At 46.1% G+C, this 12,119-nt stretch overlaps 1 protein-coding gene across 1 annotated transcript; it reads left to right on the top strand.

The window, feature by feature from the left end:
* The first annotated feature begins 1,123 nt into the window (after positions 1–1,123).
* TUBB6 (tubulin beta 6 class V) lies at positions 1,124–9,024 on the top strand. The gene is made up of 4 exons (XM_058022187.1): positions 1,124–1,210; positions 1,757–1,865; positions 2,958–3,068; positions 7,409–9,024. Exons 1-4 carry the CDS (start codon positions 1,154–1,156, stop codon positions 8,470–8,472), a joined length of 1,341 nt encoding a protein of 446 aa, XP_057878170.1. The 5' UTR covers positions 1,124–1,153; the 3' UTR covers positions 8,473–9,024.
* The last annotated feature ends 3,095 nt before the right edge of the window (positions 9,025–12,119 follow it).

The raw sequence follows: 12,119 nt of genomic DNA, 5'->3' as shown, positions 1-12,119 counted from the left end.
ATTGGCAAAAGAAAACAAAACCAACACAAAAACCAAAACAAAAACCCAAACAAAAAAACGACAAACAAGCAAACAAGAACAATCCCCAACCAAATAAATAAACAAACCATAAAGAAAACCACTCAAAAAAAAAAAAAAACAAAACCAAAAAACCCATCAGGAAAGAGCTGTGTGAGGAAGATGGCAAGGCACAGAGAAGGGCTACCCAACCTTTTGGATGCTATCCCTTCACAGAATCACAGAGCCACAGGATCAGTTAGGCTGGAAAAGACTTCTGAGATCATCCAATCTAACCCATGACTAACACTACCATGTCACCTAGACAATGGCGCTAAGTGCCACATCCAGTCTTGCCTTAAACATGTCCACTGCCTCCCTGGGCAGCCTGTCCCAATGTCTCATCATCCTTCCTGTGAAGAAATTCTACCAAAGAAGAGCTGTGCAGCGCAGGGGTGCCCGTCGGGCCGGGGGCACGGGGAACAGGGCACGGGGAGAAGGTGCCGCAGCCGCGTTTGCTGACCTGGCTTTGGGCTGAGCCGCACACCAGGGACGGGAGCTGCTGCTGGGGCAGGAGGACCCCCTGGGACCCCGCTGCCGTCGGGGACAATGCGGGGCCGGTGTCTCACAGCGGGGCCGGTGTCACAGAGAGGGGCCGGTGTCACAGAGAGGGGCCGGTGTCACACAGAGGGCCGGTGTCACAGAGCGCCGGTGTCACACAGCAGGCCGGTATTACACAGGGGCCGGTGTCACCCAGCGGGGCCGGTGTCACCCAGGGGCCGGTGTCACCCAGCGGGGCCGGTGTCACCCAGCGGGGCCGGTGTCACCCAGCGGGGCCAGTGTCACACAGGGGCCGGTGTCACAGAGCGCCGGTGTCACACAGCAGGCCGGTATTACACAGGGGCCCGGTGTCACCCAGAGGGGCCGGTGTTACCCAGCGGGGCTGGTGTCCCACAGCAGGGCCGGTGTCACGCCGCGGACCCGGTGTCCCACAGCGGCGGTATCGCGCCCCGGTGCCGAGGGCGGTGCCGGGCGGGGGCGGCCGCGGGCGGGCGGGGGTGCGGAGCCCATAAAGCACCGCCCGGTGGGACGGCGTCTCGCACAGCCGGGCTGGGCGGCGGGACAGCGGGTGCGCGGCGGGACAGCGGCTGCAGCCATGAGGGAGATCGTGCACATCCAGGCGGGACAGTGCGGAAACCAGATCGGGACCAAGGTGAGCCTGAATGGGAGCCGCCGCCTGCCCACCGCTTGCGGAGCCTCTGAGCGCCCGGGGGACGCGCCCGGTGGTCCCCCGGGGCTGTTGGAACCCTCGGGGCTGCTGCACACCGGGGCCTGTGCCGGGCCGTGCCGGGCCAGCCGCCCCCGCTCCCATCGCCCGCGTTGGATGCCGCTGCCGAGCGGCGCCGGGCGCGCCCGGGGCACCGCGCATCGCTCCGCGCCCCGTGACCATAAAAGGCCTTGGGAAGCACCGAAACCAAACGGGACAGCTTTTAAAAAACTGTTTTTAAAACTACTTTTCTGCTTGAGCCGGCCCGGCCGCGGTTGAAGGCGGGGGAGGGCGGCAGAGCCCGGGCGGCCCCGGGGCGCGGAGCCGGCGCCGCCCGCGGGGCTCGGATCCCGGTGCCCGCCCGGCTCCCGCTGCTGCTCGCGGGCCGGGAGGGGCGGCGGGCACGCCTGGAATCCGGCAGCTGCCGCCGCCCGCCCCGGCCCGGGCTCGGCAGGGAAGTTCCCAACCCGCTTCTCGCTTTTCCTCCCTCAGTTTTGGGAAGTGATAAGTGATGAGCATGGCATTGACCCAGCCGGAGGCTATGTCGGTGACTCAGCGCTGCAGCTGGAAAGGATCAATGTCTACTACAATGAATCATCTTGTAAGTGTGGGATGGGGACCGGGAGGGGTGCGGGACAGGGGGTTCCCTGGGAAGGGGCACAGGAATCAGAAGACGACGGGCCCATAAAGCCATATTGCACATCTGGCCACGCTCCTCACATGCCACCAGCCCCTCCAGCTACGCCCAGCTCAACAGTAAATGTTATCTACTTTCTTACAAAGCATTAAGATGCCTGGGTGCTATCTCCCCAGACACAGAGAAGTGGCACAAGAGGCTGTCCTTGGGGCCTGGAGGTGGAGGCTTGTTTATTATTTAACATTACAGTAGGAGTTTGTTCTTCAAATGTGTGATTACTTCACCAAATGCATTTCTTCAATTACTCCAAATTAAACTGTTGGTTACACAAGCCCACACCAGTAGTACTCTCTCTTTAATTTTCATGAATGAGAGGGTTGGGCCACAGGTAATAGATAACTGTTTCATTAATGAGATGGCAAAAGGCATCCAAGTCCTCAGAGTCCTCTGCTGTTGAAAGGTGTTAACAGTGTAAAATGGGGATCTGGAATCGTGAACCTGCAAGTGTAAATGTTTCATCTTTTGCCCACTGGGGTTAATTCATATTATTTACCTGAGTTTTCTTGAACAAATTCAACTGGACACAGATTGTTTTGTGCTTTGTGGTAGATGTGCTGACTACTACTGTTTGCCATGTACACCAAGCAGCTCTTTCAGTGGAGGAGAATTCTTCAAACACAAAAGCTTGTGGATAACTTGAACATAAGCACTTCCTCACCCTGATTTTATAGAAAAGATTACCTACTTTCTTAAAAAGAACAAGTAAACCATTTTTTTCTCATCAGAAACTCCCTAATATCTCTTGCTAATTAAGAGTTTACAAAATGTAAAATCTGTAGAGTCCAAATTATGTCAGGCCTGTTTCCCAAGCTGAATTGATTTATTCCTATGGAGGTGGGTTTTTCACCTCCATGACTTTCCGTATAGGAAGTACTTACATAGGTATGAACTATGTGTTAGACTAACAATATGAGATGTAATAGATTTGTGTATTAAAAGCTATAACTGTGCTAGCTTATTTCTGAGGACTAAGGGCATGTTTACTTTGTGTTGTAGCCCACAAGTTTGTACCAAGAGCAGTCTTGCTGGACTTGGAGCCGGGAACCATGGATAGTGTGCGCTCTGGTCTTTTTGGTCAGCTCTTCCGGCCCGATAATTTCATCTTTGGTATGTGGATGTTTCTCTGTAAAAAACAGACTTCTACAACAACTGTTTGATTACCAAGTGAATGGTCAAAAAGCATTCAATCTCCCTGTTCCAAAGGGATCCTACTGAGAAATCCTAATAGCTAACAATGGAATTGCAATTATTATGTAAGCCAGTGAAAACATCCTGTTAAGTGAAAAAGTAATTCTTTTGTTGATTATTCCTTCGGTTAGCAAACTGCTGGAAGTTTCCTATAGTATTCAGAAAAAGTACATTTGCTTTCCACACATATGAACTCCAGAGAAATCCTGAGGCCAATTCTTTACAACAAAATGCACAGAAATTCTGCAGAAAATGGAAGGGGGAGGGAAAACCTCAACCACAAACCAACCAGACTACCCTTCACTTAAATTCACATTAAATACTTGAGTACAGAATTGTTTGTAGGCTGTGTAATTAAACTTTTTTCAGTATATCCTTGCAGTGTAGTAACAGTGGAAGAGAACAATCTGTAATATAGAAAACACAGATGTAGTCACAGTTACTGGGTTAGTTTCTAGCATAATGAGGAACAGTCTGAAAGTATGTGGGGGTGTTCTGGTTTTGCAGTGTTCTTGCAGAGGGTTGTTGTTACTTTGGACTGCTGTAGTACTTTGCACATTACCCTTTCAGAGCATCTTTATGGAGCACAGAAGCTTTGTCAGTCCCTTTGCACTAAAGGAGGAACAGCATGTGGAAGTTAAGTGAGCCACTTGCTGAAACGGGAAGTCTGAATGAAAGCTACCATGAGAACTTTCATGTCCTTTTGGTTTCCAAGTCTGCACTAGCCACAAACACAATTTCCCCCTGACAAGGCAAGCTTAGGTTGGAACTCAGTTTGGTACGTTGTGTTAACATAAGGAAGGAACGATGCCAGGGACAGACAGAGGAAAGATAAACATAGTTTGAGCAGTATAAAACAGATGTGGGTTGTTGGGTTGGACAGGGGAGTGAAAAAGCCATACAGAGCTCCTTTAAGAGGAACTTAAAACTTTCATGCCATCCATGCTGTTCTCCTGTAAACTCCATGACAGTGATGTCAAGGGTCTCTTCCAAAGGAGCTGTAAAGTACAACACGTAGCTTAAGGAGTAAGCTTAGGGAGAAAAGCCACAGACATAGGCAGCTTTATGAAGTCTGTTTCTGTGTTCAGGTTTTTCCTTTCATTCCCTTTCACCTGCACGAACCACACAAGCCCTCTGAAAGTGAATTTTCCTGACCTATGGAAATACCTGAACTGGAGCTTTACAGTTTGGCACAACACCAGTAAAACCAGAGCAAAATCAATTCAGAATGTCTTCAACAATAGCCCAGTTTGCTGTACTCCCTTCCTGCCAAGATAACAATGAACACACAGCATGTGATCGACTTGTATCTGTCAGAGGCCCCTGCCAGCATCAGGCACTGTCCTCCCAACCTGCTGAATAATGTAGAATGGCTGAGCGCTGAAGTACTGAACGTCTGTGTCAAAAGCCAACAAAGCATTTTGTTTTCTCTTTTAAAAATCTGGCCTGGGCCCACAAAGGATTTTGTGGCAGGAGCTGGCAGTTCCATACTTGCTGTAGGCCAGGCTGTAAGGGCTCATTCTGATGAGGGTGTTTTCCACCTCTGCTTGTATGAACCTGCATGTGCCCACATCTCCACAGCAAGTAGCCATGGATCATCAATCAGGATTTCATGCAGGTGTATTGAGTACATGGTCACACTCCCCAGATACAGGAGTTTTATATCAAACCAGCAAGAAATTTGAGATGGACACAAAATAATCCTTCTACTTTAATGTCTGTGCTGACAAGGCAGTGATTTAAAAGGTGAAGAACTGCAGGTGGAACAATCTTGCTGTATGAGAGCAGTAGGCCTCCTGGCCTTCTGACTGGACACAGTTGCCCACCAGGAGCTGCTGTGAACTCTGATGTGCCTCCTCCAGTTAACCAGTTTTCATTTGTACATTTTTGCATTTGTCATTCTTTTCTTGTGTACACCCTTGGTAGATTTGCTACAGAGATACCACTCCAATTTAATTTGTATGAACTGATGGACCAAAAAATAACTGTCCAGCAGCTAAAGGCAAGTTCTGCAGCGGGGCTGTTCACATCAGGCTCCTAAGTGTTAATGTGCTACTGAGCTCTTTTACCAAGTTTGTCTTATATTTTGAGCAGTGAAGAGAGTAGAGGAGTGAAAGAAGATTGAAACAAGTGCCATTTTAGGGAATAAAAATAAATTGACTCTTAGACAAATGGCTTCTCTGCATGTGCAGCTCAACCTGAACATGTGTGATAACCCTACAGTGTGTTGGAGGAAGAAATATTCATAGAAGGACCTGGAGGTGCCAGGAGTGCAGATAAGTTGTGGAATTGCTTCATACAGGCTTCTTTAAATCCTGGCAGATGACAGATGGAGGATGCTGGAGCTGGGCTTCCAGGACGGGCAGAAAATTTGCCAGATCCTGAGTTTTGTGGGCACAGGCTCATTTTCCACCCAGAGAGTTTAGCCCCAGTGAAATTTGATAATTTCTATGTGTTTGCATTAGATTTTCAGAGGTCAGGTAGGTAGGCACATGAAAATTGGAGGGCATCCAGCAGAGTTTCACAGGATTGTGATCAGGATTTCCAGATTTGTGGCAGCCTTGTCAGGGCCATGGCACCTCAAGACTATATTGTCATGGGGCTGGAGCTTCCAGGGCATGTTTACATGCTCTGTTGTGGTAGCCTTACAGTGCTGTAGAGCCAGTGGTTCTGGAAGTATTAGATAACTGGGTGTAGAAGCAGGAAATCACCAGCGAAAATTCTGGAGACCCCAGGCACATGGCTGGCCATGACTAGTGGATGGAGTGTAGATTTGCCACAGGAGTAGCTGATACTTGTCCTAAAATCAGAATTTATGTCCATTAGGAGATAAATGCCTTCTGCTTTTTGGAGAGATGTCTGCTTGTTTGTGTGCATCCTGGTGTGCTTCCCTATCCATAGTAGGGGATCTGCTGAAGCAGGCTGCAGGTGTTACAAACATATTTAATTCTGGAAGGATATTACTTTGTGCTTTGCCCAGCTGGACAGGAAGTACTGAGGTCCCTAGGCTCAAAGAGAGAAAAATATAGCAATATACAGAACAATGCATTAGGTAACCAAATACACCATGAGGAAACCAAGCATTTATGCAGTGCAAAAAAGTACAGAGGATTTCAGAAGTGCCCCAGCCAGCAGTTTCCCTGGTTCCTATGTTTGGCACCAACATGGTGCTGTGGGAATTGAAATGAGAAATGGTAATAGGAAGGGAGGGAAAGGTCTTGGAGAACAGCACAGAATTTGCCAGCTCTATAATTAATTCTGAAAGCATTGCTCAGTCTGAATACCACTCCCAGGAGTACCCTAAGTGAGTTCAGTGGCACAATGTGTGTGTGTAGTAGACACTGAGGAACAGGAGTAGTAAAAAATTGATTGCCCAATTTAATCCTCCTCATGATCTAACCAATAACAAAACACTGACAATAGCAAATGATCCACACTGTTTATCTTAATAAACTGAGCAGCACATAAAACAAGAAGGGAAGCCTTGGGAAGAAAAGAATGGACTCATCACTTTTCTGAAATATCAGTAATCCAATTTTCCAAGTAATTTTGCATATCCTGAAGGTTAGTGAGTTTGTAAGGAAATCAGTAAAACCTAAAATGCACTTAACTTCTAAGTTTTGGAAATAATGTCCCTGAAGTTTCTGTTGATCACTCTTTTCATTCAGGCTAGGTAACCATGAATTTAAAAAGCTATTTTTCCTGATATAACAAGTTAAATAGGATTTTGAAGCCCAGCTTTATTCTTGAATGACAATGTTTTCTCTTTGACTCGCAAGAACAATCCAAGAACCTCTCACTTTCATTGAGATACATCTATCTGTGATTTAGCTTTGCATGCATGATAGTCCTTACAGACAGAAAGCATTTAAATATCAAACAGTCATCTTGTGTTTACAGAATATCAGGACTGGAAGTGTGAAAGTTTGCAAAACAAGGGGTTAAGGCTATCTTTGCATTTATGGAAGGAAAAATGACAAAAAGAAAAAAAACTAAACAAACAAAAAATCCCAAAAAAAACCCAACAAAAAAACTGCGCACACCCAAAGGCATTGATGAAAATTGCCAGAGACTATATAAAAAGTTTATGTTGATACTTAGAGATATTTATAGGCAAATATAAATTCATATTTATAGGAAGAGTTATCTACCTGACAGATGTGTAGCAGCTTTTGTTACAGACGTGAGTCAATGTAGAGTGCAAATATCAAACCTTGCCAATAATTTTGTGTATTTTCTTTCCTTGTATCTCACTTTAGGACAAACTGGTGCAGGAAACAACTGGGCTAAAGGACACTATACAGAAGGGGCAGAGCTGGTTGACTCTGTTCTTGACGTAGTGAGAAAAGAGAGTGAGCACTGCGACTGCTTGCAAGGATTCCAGCTCACTCACTCCCTGGGAGGAGGGACAGGGTCTGGCATGGGAACCCTGCTCATCAGCAAGATCCGAGAGGAGTTTCCAGACAGGATAATGAATACCTTCAGTGTCATGCCTTCTCCTAAGGTTTCTGACACCGTGGTGGAGCCGTACAACGCCACGCTTTCGGTCCACCAGCTGGTGGAGAACACGGATGAAACCTACTGCATCGACAACGAAGCTCTTTATGACATTTGCTTCCGTACCCTGAAGCTCACCACCCCCACCTACGGAGATTTAAACCACCTGGTCTCTGCCACCATGAGCGGGGTGACCACATCCCTGCGTTTTCCAGGCCAGCTCAATGCCGACCTCCGGAAGCTGGCAGTGAACATGGTCCCCTTCCCGCGCCTTCACTTTTTCATGCCGGGCTTTGCCCCTTTGACGGCGCGGGGCAGCCAGCAATACCGGGCACTCACGGTGCCGGAGCTGACCCAGCAGATGTTCGATGCCAAAAACATGATGGCCGCCTGCGACCCGAGGCACGGCCGGTACCTGACGGTGGCCACCGTCTTCCGCGGCCCCATGTCCATGAAGGAGGTGGATGAGCAGATGTTGGCCATCCAGAACAAGAACAGCAGCTACTTCGTGGAGTGGATCCCCAACAATGTCAAGGTGGCGGTGTGTGACATCCCTCCCCGTGGCCTCAAGATGGCCTCCACCTTCATTGGCAACAGCACTGCTATCCAGGAGCTCTTCAAAAGGATCTCGGAGCAGTTTTCCGCCATGTTCCGGAGGAAGGCCTTCCTCCACTGGTTCACGGGAGAGGGGATGGATGAAATGGAATTTACGGAAGCAGAAAGCAACATGAATGACCTGGTTTCAGAGTATCAGCAATACCAAGAAGCAACAGCAAATGATGGAGAGGAAGCGTTTGAAGATGATGAAGAAGAGATCAATGAATAAAAAAGTTAGGTGCAAGATTTTTTCCAGGCCAAGTTCTCAAATCTGGATTTCTGATAATTAGGCTTGTAAATCCATACTTACATTTAAAAAGCAATAAAAAAGAGAGCATGAATTTCAAGTGTTAGAAGGGCTCTTCAGAGTCTGTCTGGATCACTGAGGACACTCAGCATTGCTGGAAATTGGGCCATTTCTATTCATGAGACAAATGTAAGGCATTCAGTTAAGACTTCGGCCTAAGAGTCTGAATGTGGAGATTGCTGGTTTGGGATCTTTTTTCTTTAGGGCTGTCATCCCTAAAGCTGCAGAAGAGAAGATGTAAAATAGGCATGAAAATCTACGAATTAGAGCTGCACTATTTTCATCCAATTATGAGTAAGAAAATCTTGTGAGCTTGAAGTATTCTGTACCAAATGTACAATGCTAAACTGCCAGAAACAAAATTTATTCATAATAAAAGAAAAAGTTTTTAGATATTCTGTGCAGTAACTGTTAACAGTGATATTTGATTCCAGTCCTCTAAAAATAAAATAAAAATTAATAGTACCCTCTCAAGCAGAAGTGTTCTGGGCAGTCAATGCTACATAAATACCCAATGAGCTGCAGGCTAGAGGCTGGATTTGTTTGATGTGACTTCATCACTTACTGCTGCTGAATAATCACAGATGATATCTGTGATATATAGATGAATCTGATAGATGTATGTGATATATAAATTAAATCCCTCAGTTTATGATGTGTTCATCATAAATCCCTGTGGTTTAAAGTGGCACCCCAATATCTTACTGGTCTTCCTGGATATCACCAGCTGCTAATGCTATTCCTAACTCTATTTGACCCAGACCATGTAGCTGAAATCCAGATATTCCACAGATCATGGTGGGACAGGGGACATAGGCTATGTGCCAACAGATCTCACTAACTGGGTTTGTAAGTTCACCACACCTACAGATGCTGTGCATGTCTTGCTACCAAGATAGATTAAAACAACTGGGCAGGTAAAGGTTAAAGTACAAGAGCATTTATCCACAATACTCAAAGCAGTTGGCAAAACGAAAGATGAACAACAGGTTTATCTGCCCCAACTAAAGCCAAGTCAGAAAGGTCTCTGCCTAAGCCAGCTGACAAAGTGACTGCTGGGCATTTGCCCTCTGTGCATGCTTTATGTTTCTGCTCATATCAATTAAACAGCCCTTCTCCATTAGAGAGCCTCCACCAGAGAACACTCTGTCTACTTGGAGTCTCTTATTTAGGCCAGTTCCTAGGCAACAAAGCAAGCAAACAAAGGAGAAAACCTCTGGAAATCCAAACTTTAAATGTTTCAAGAACTCTTGCTTTTTCTTCTTGCTTTCAGAAGCACTACCCAAGCAAAACTGTTGCTCAATACTTAAAAAGGCACTTTACAAACATAGTGAAATTTCCAAAGGTCTGCTTCTCCTGACAAGATGATGCTTTGCTAGTTTGGGATCCAGGGAATAAGACAGTATTTTAGGAAGTATATAAACCAGGCAACTGTTAATCACATAACCTGAAGCTGTCTGCCCAATGCTATTCCACACAGAAATGGAACTAATCTAGCTTTAATCAAGTACAAGTTTTTCACAGAAAGTGACTTCAGAGGCTGAGATAGTTGTTGGAACTTGGAACAGAGGCAGAGCTTGGGAGGGCCCGACTGATTGTCTTTAGAAGAATCATAGAGGAGACAGCAAAGTCACAGGGCCATGTTCTTTGCTACATCTAGTGATGTCTAAAAGATTTATGAATAGCCATAGAGCACCTTTAAATACATATTTTATAAATGTGAGATGTGGCTATATATTAATTACAGCATGAGATGAAGTTATAACACAACATACATTGAAGAGAATTAACTGTGCAGAACAATACAAAGCAAAATCCATTGGAAGTAAAGCCACTAAACAAAGTGAAGTTGATTCTTTGTAAATGGTTGACTATTTGCTTTGAAAGGGAGGAGGATGCCTTACAGGCTCAGAGCCTGCCATCACACAGCTGTGGCATAGGCTTTCCAATTAAAGTACTCGCATAGTTTCTGCTGAATGAAATAGCATTAACCATCTTATTGTGTGGGAAACTGCATTTTGTTGTAACACAGATTTCATAACTAAGTCCAAGTCATAAATTCTGGTATTTCTGTGAAAAAAAGAAAAAAGGTAATACTTTAAAAATGCCAGAAATCTTGGCATTGCTAAATAATGGAGTTGTTAACTTGGTGAACCAGCCTGTTCCTTATTGCATTTCATACACTTGACTCAAAATGCAGAATGCAGACTCTGAGGCTGTGGAATTCAGCCCTCACAATGATCCTGCTTTGACTCACCCATTCTTGCACATGTGTTTACTTGCAACTGTTTGATGTGAATTTCTAGAATGTGTGGAGGTGGGAGAGGCAAACTAATGCTGTCTTTAGAAAAAAGAGACAGCTCTTCCATCTGATCCTAGGGGGAAAAGCCCCTCCCACCATAATGAACCCAGGACCCTGGAGCAGGAGGATCATCAGAGGACCAGCTTGTGCACAAGCAGTAACAGAGCCACAGGAAGCACAAACACTTCCTGTTTCTCTTCAGTCAACCAACTCTAATCACCTTCCTTTCCTGAGAAACAACTGAAAATTGTTTTAGTAGCAAATTTAGTGAGCAATTCCTTCAGTTGCTCTTCCTTTCAAATAACTTCCCACCTTTTCCTTGGAAGCTTCTCTCTTATTTTGCAATCTCCATGGTGAGTCCCGCCTGGCTTTGTTACTCTTCTTCTCAAAATCCTCACCTGTCTGTTTTTCATTTCCCCTTTAGTTTTTCAGCCTGGTCTCTGGCTGACACCTTTTATTTATGTGCCTGGCCCATCATATTTATCTCTTTTTTAACTGGCCTCAGAGCAGTTTCTATTTTTCTCTTTTTTGCACCTGGCCACAGAGCAGTATCTAGCAGCAGGCTGCCAGGACAAGCCAGACCCCAGGAGTCCTAGAAGTGCAGCTGCCACTGCTCAGACACAAACACGTGTCAGGCTAGTCTGGGGAGAAAAGATGGCAACCTACACCACTGACACCACTTGGAAGCTGTTGCCTGGGAAGAGGGTGTGGCATCAGGACAGAAATTGGAATCTAACTCCACAGGGCAGCAACTTTGCAAAGCCATCTGGACAAAGCCAGCAAGGAATGGAGCAGGTCCTCAGCTCATAGTCAGGAGAGTCCTTGTACGTGCTGCCTTAACCATGTCAGGCTCTTGCTTTCTCTGCATCCCATGATTACTGCTCAGATTATGCTCTCCATTCCTTCTCTTGCACTTGTATCCCTCAGGAAAATGTGGTGAGCCCTTGGGAACAGAGTCAGGTTGGGAAAGAGGGTCTAGACTTGCTCCTTCTCCCAGCCTTGGGAGGAGCAGGGAACTCAACTCCTCCCTTGGTGCTGCACAAGCCCCTGGTAGCTGAAGCAGCACAGCTCACTGTGCTTGCAAAAATTCACCTGGCATTATTGGCAGCCACAGCACAGACTAAACTTGATTTTCTTGATTCATGTTCAAGCACCTGACACCCTAAATTTGGGAGCTGAAGGAGGCTAGCAATCCTCTTCAAAGAAGCAGGTTGGGTATACAGCTCTTTTTGGTTGTTTTTCCCTATCTTTGATTCTAAAATCCCAA

The sequence above is a fragment of the Melospiza georgiana genome, chromosome 1, assembly GCF_028018845.1.
Source record: "Melospiza georgiana isolate bMelGeo1 chromosome 1, bMelGeo1.pri, whole genome shotgun sequence".
In the NCBI taxonomy this organism is placed as follows: domain Eukaryota; kingdom Metazoa; phylum Chordata; class Aves; order Passeriformes; family Passerellidae; genus Melospiza; species Melospiza georgiana.
The sequence above is the reverse complement of the archived record's forward strand: the minus strand, read 5'-3'. Positions and strand labels throughout refer to the sequence as shown.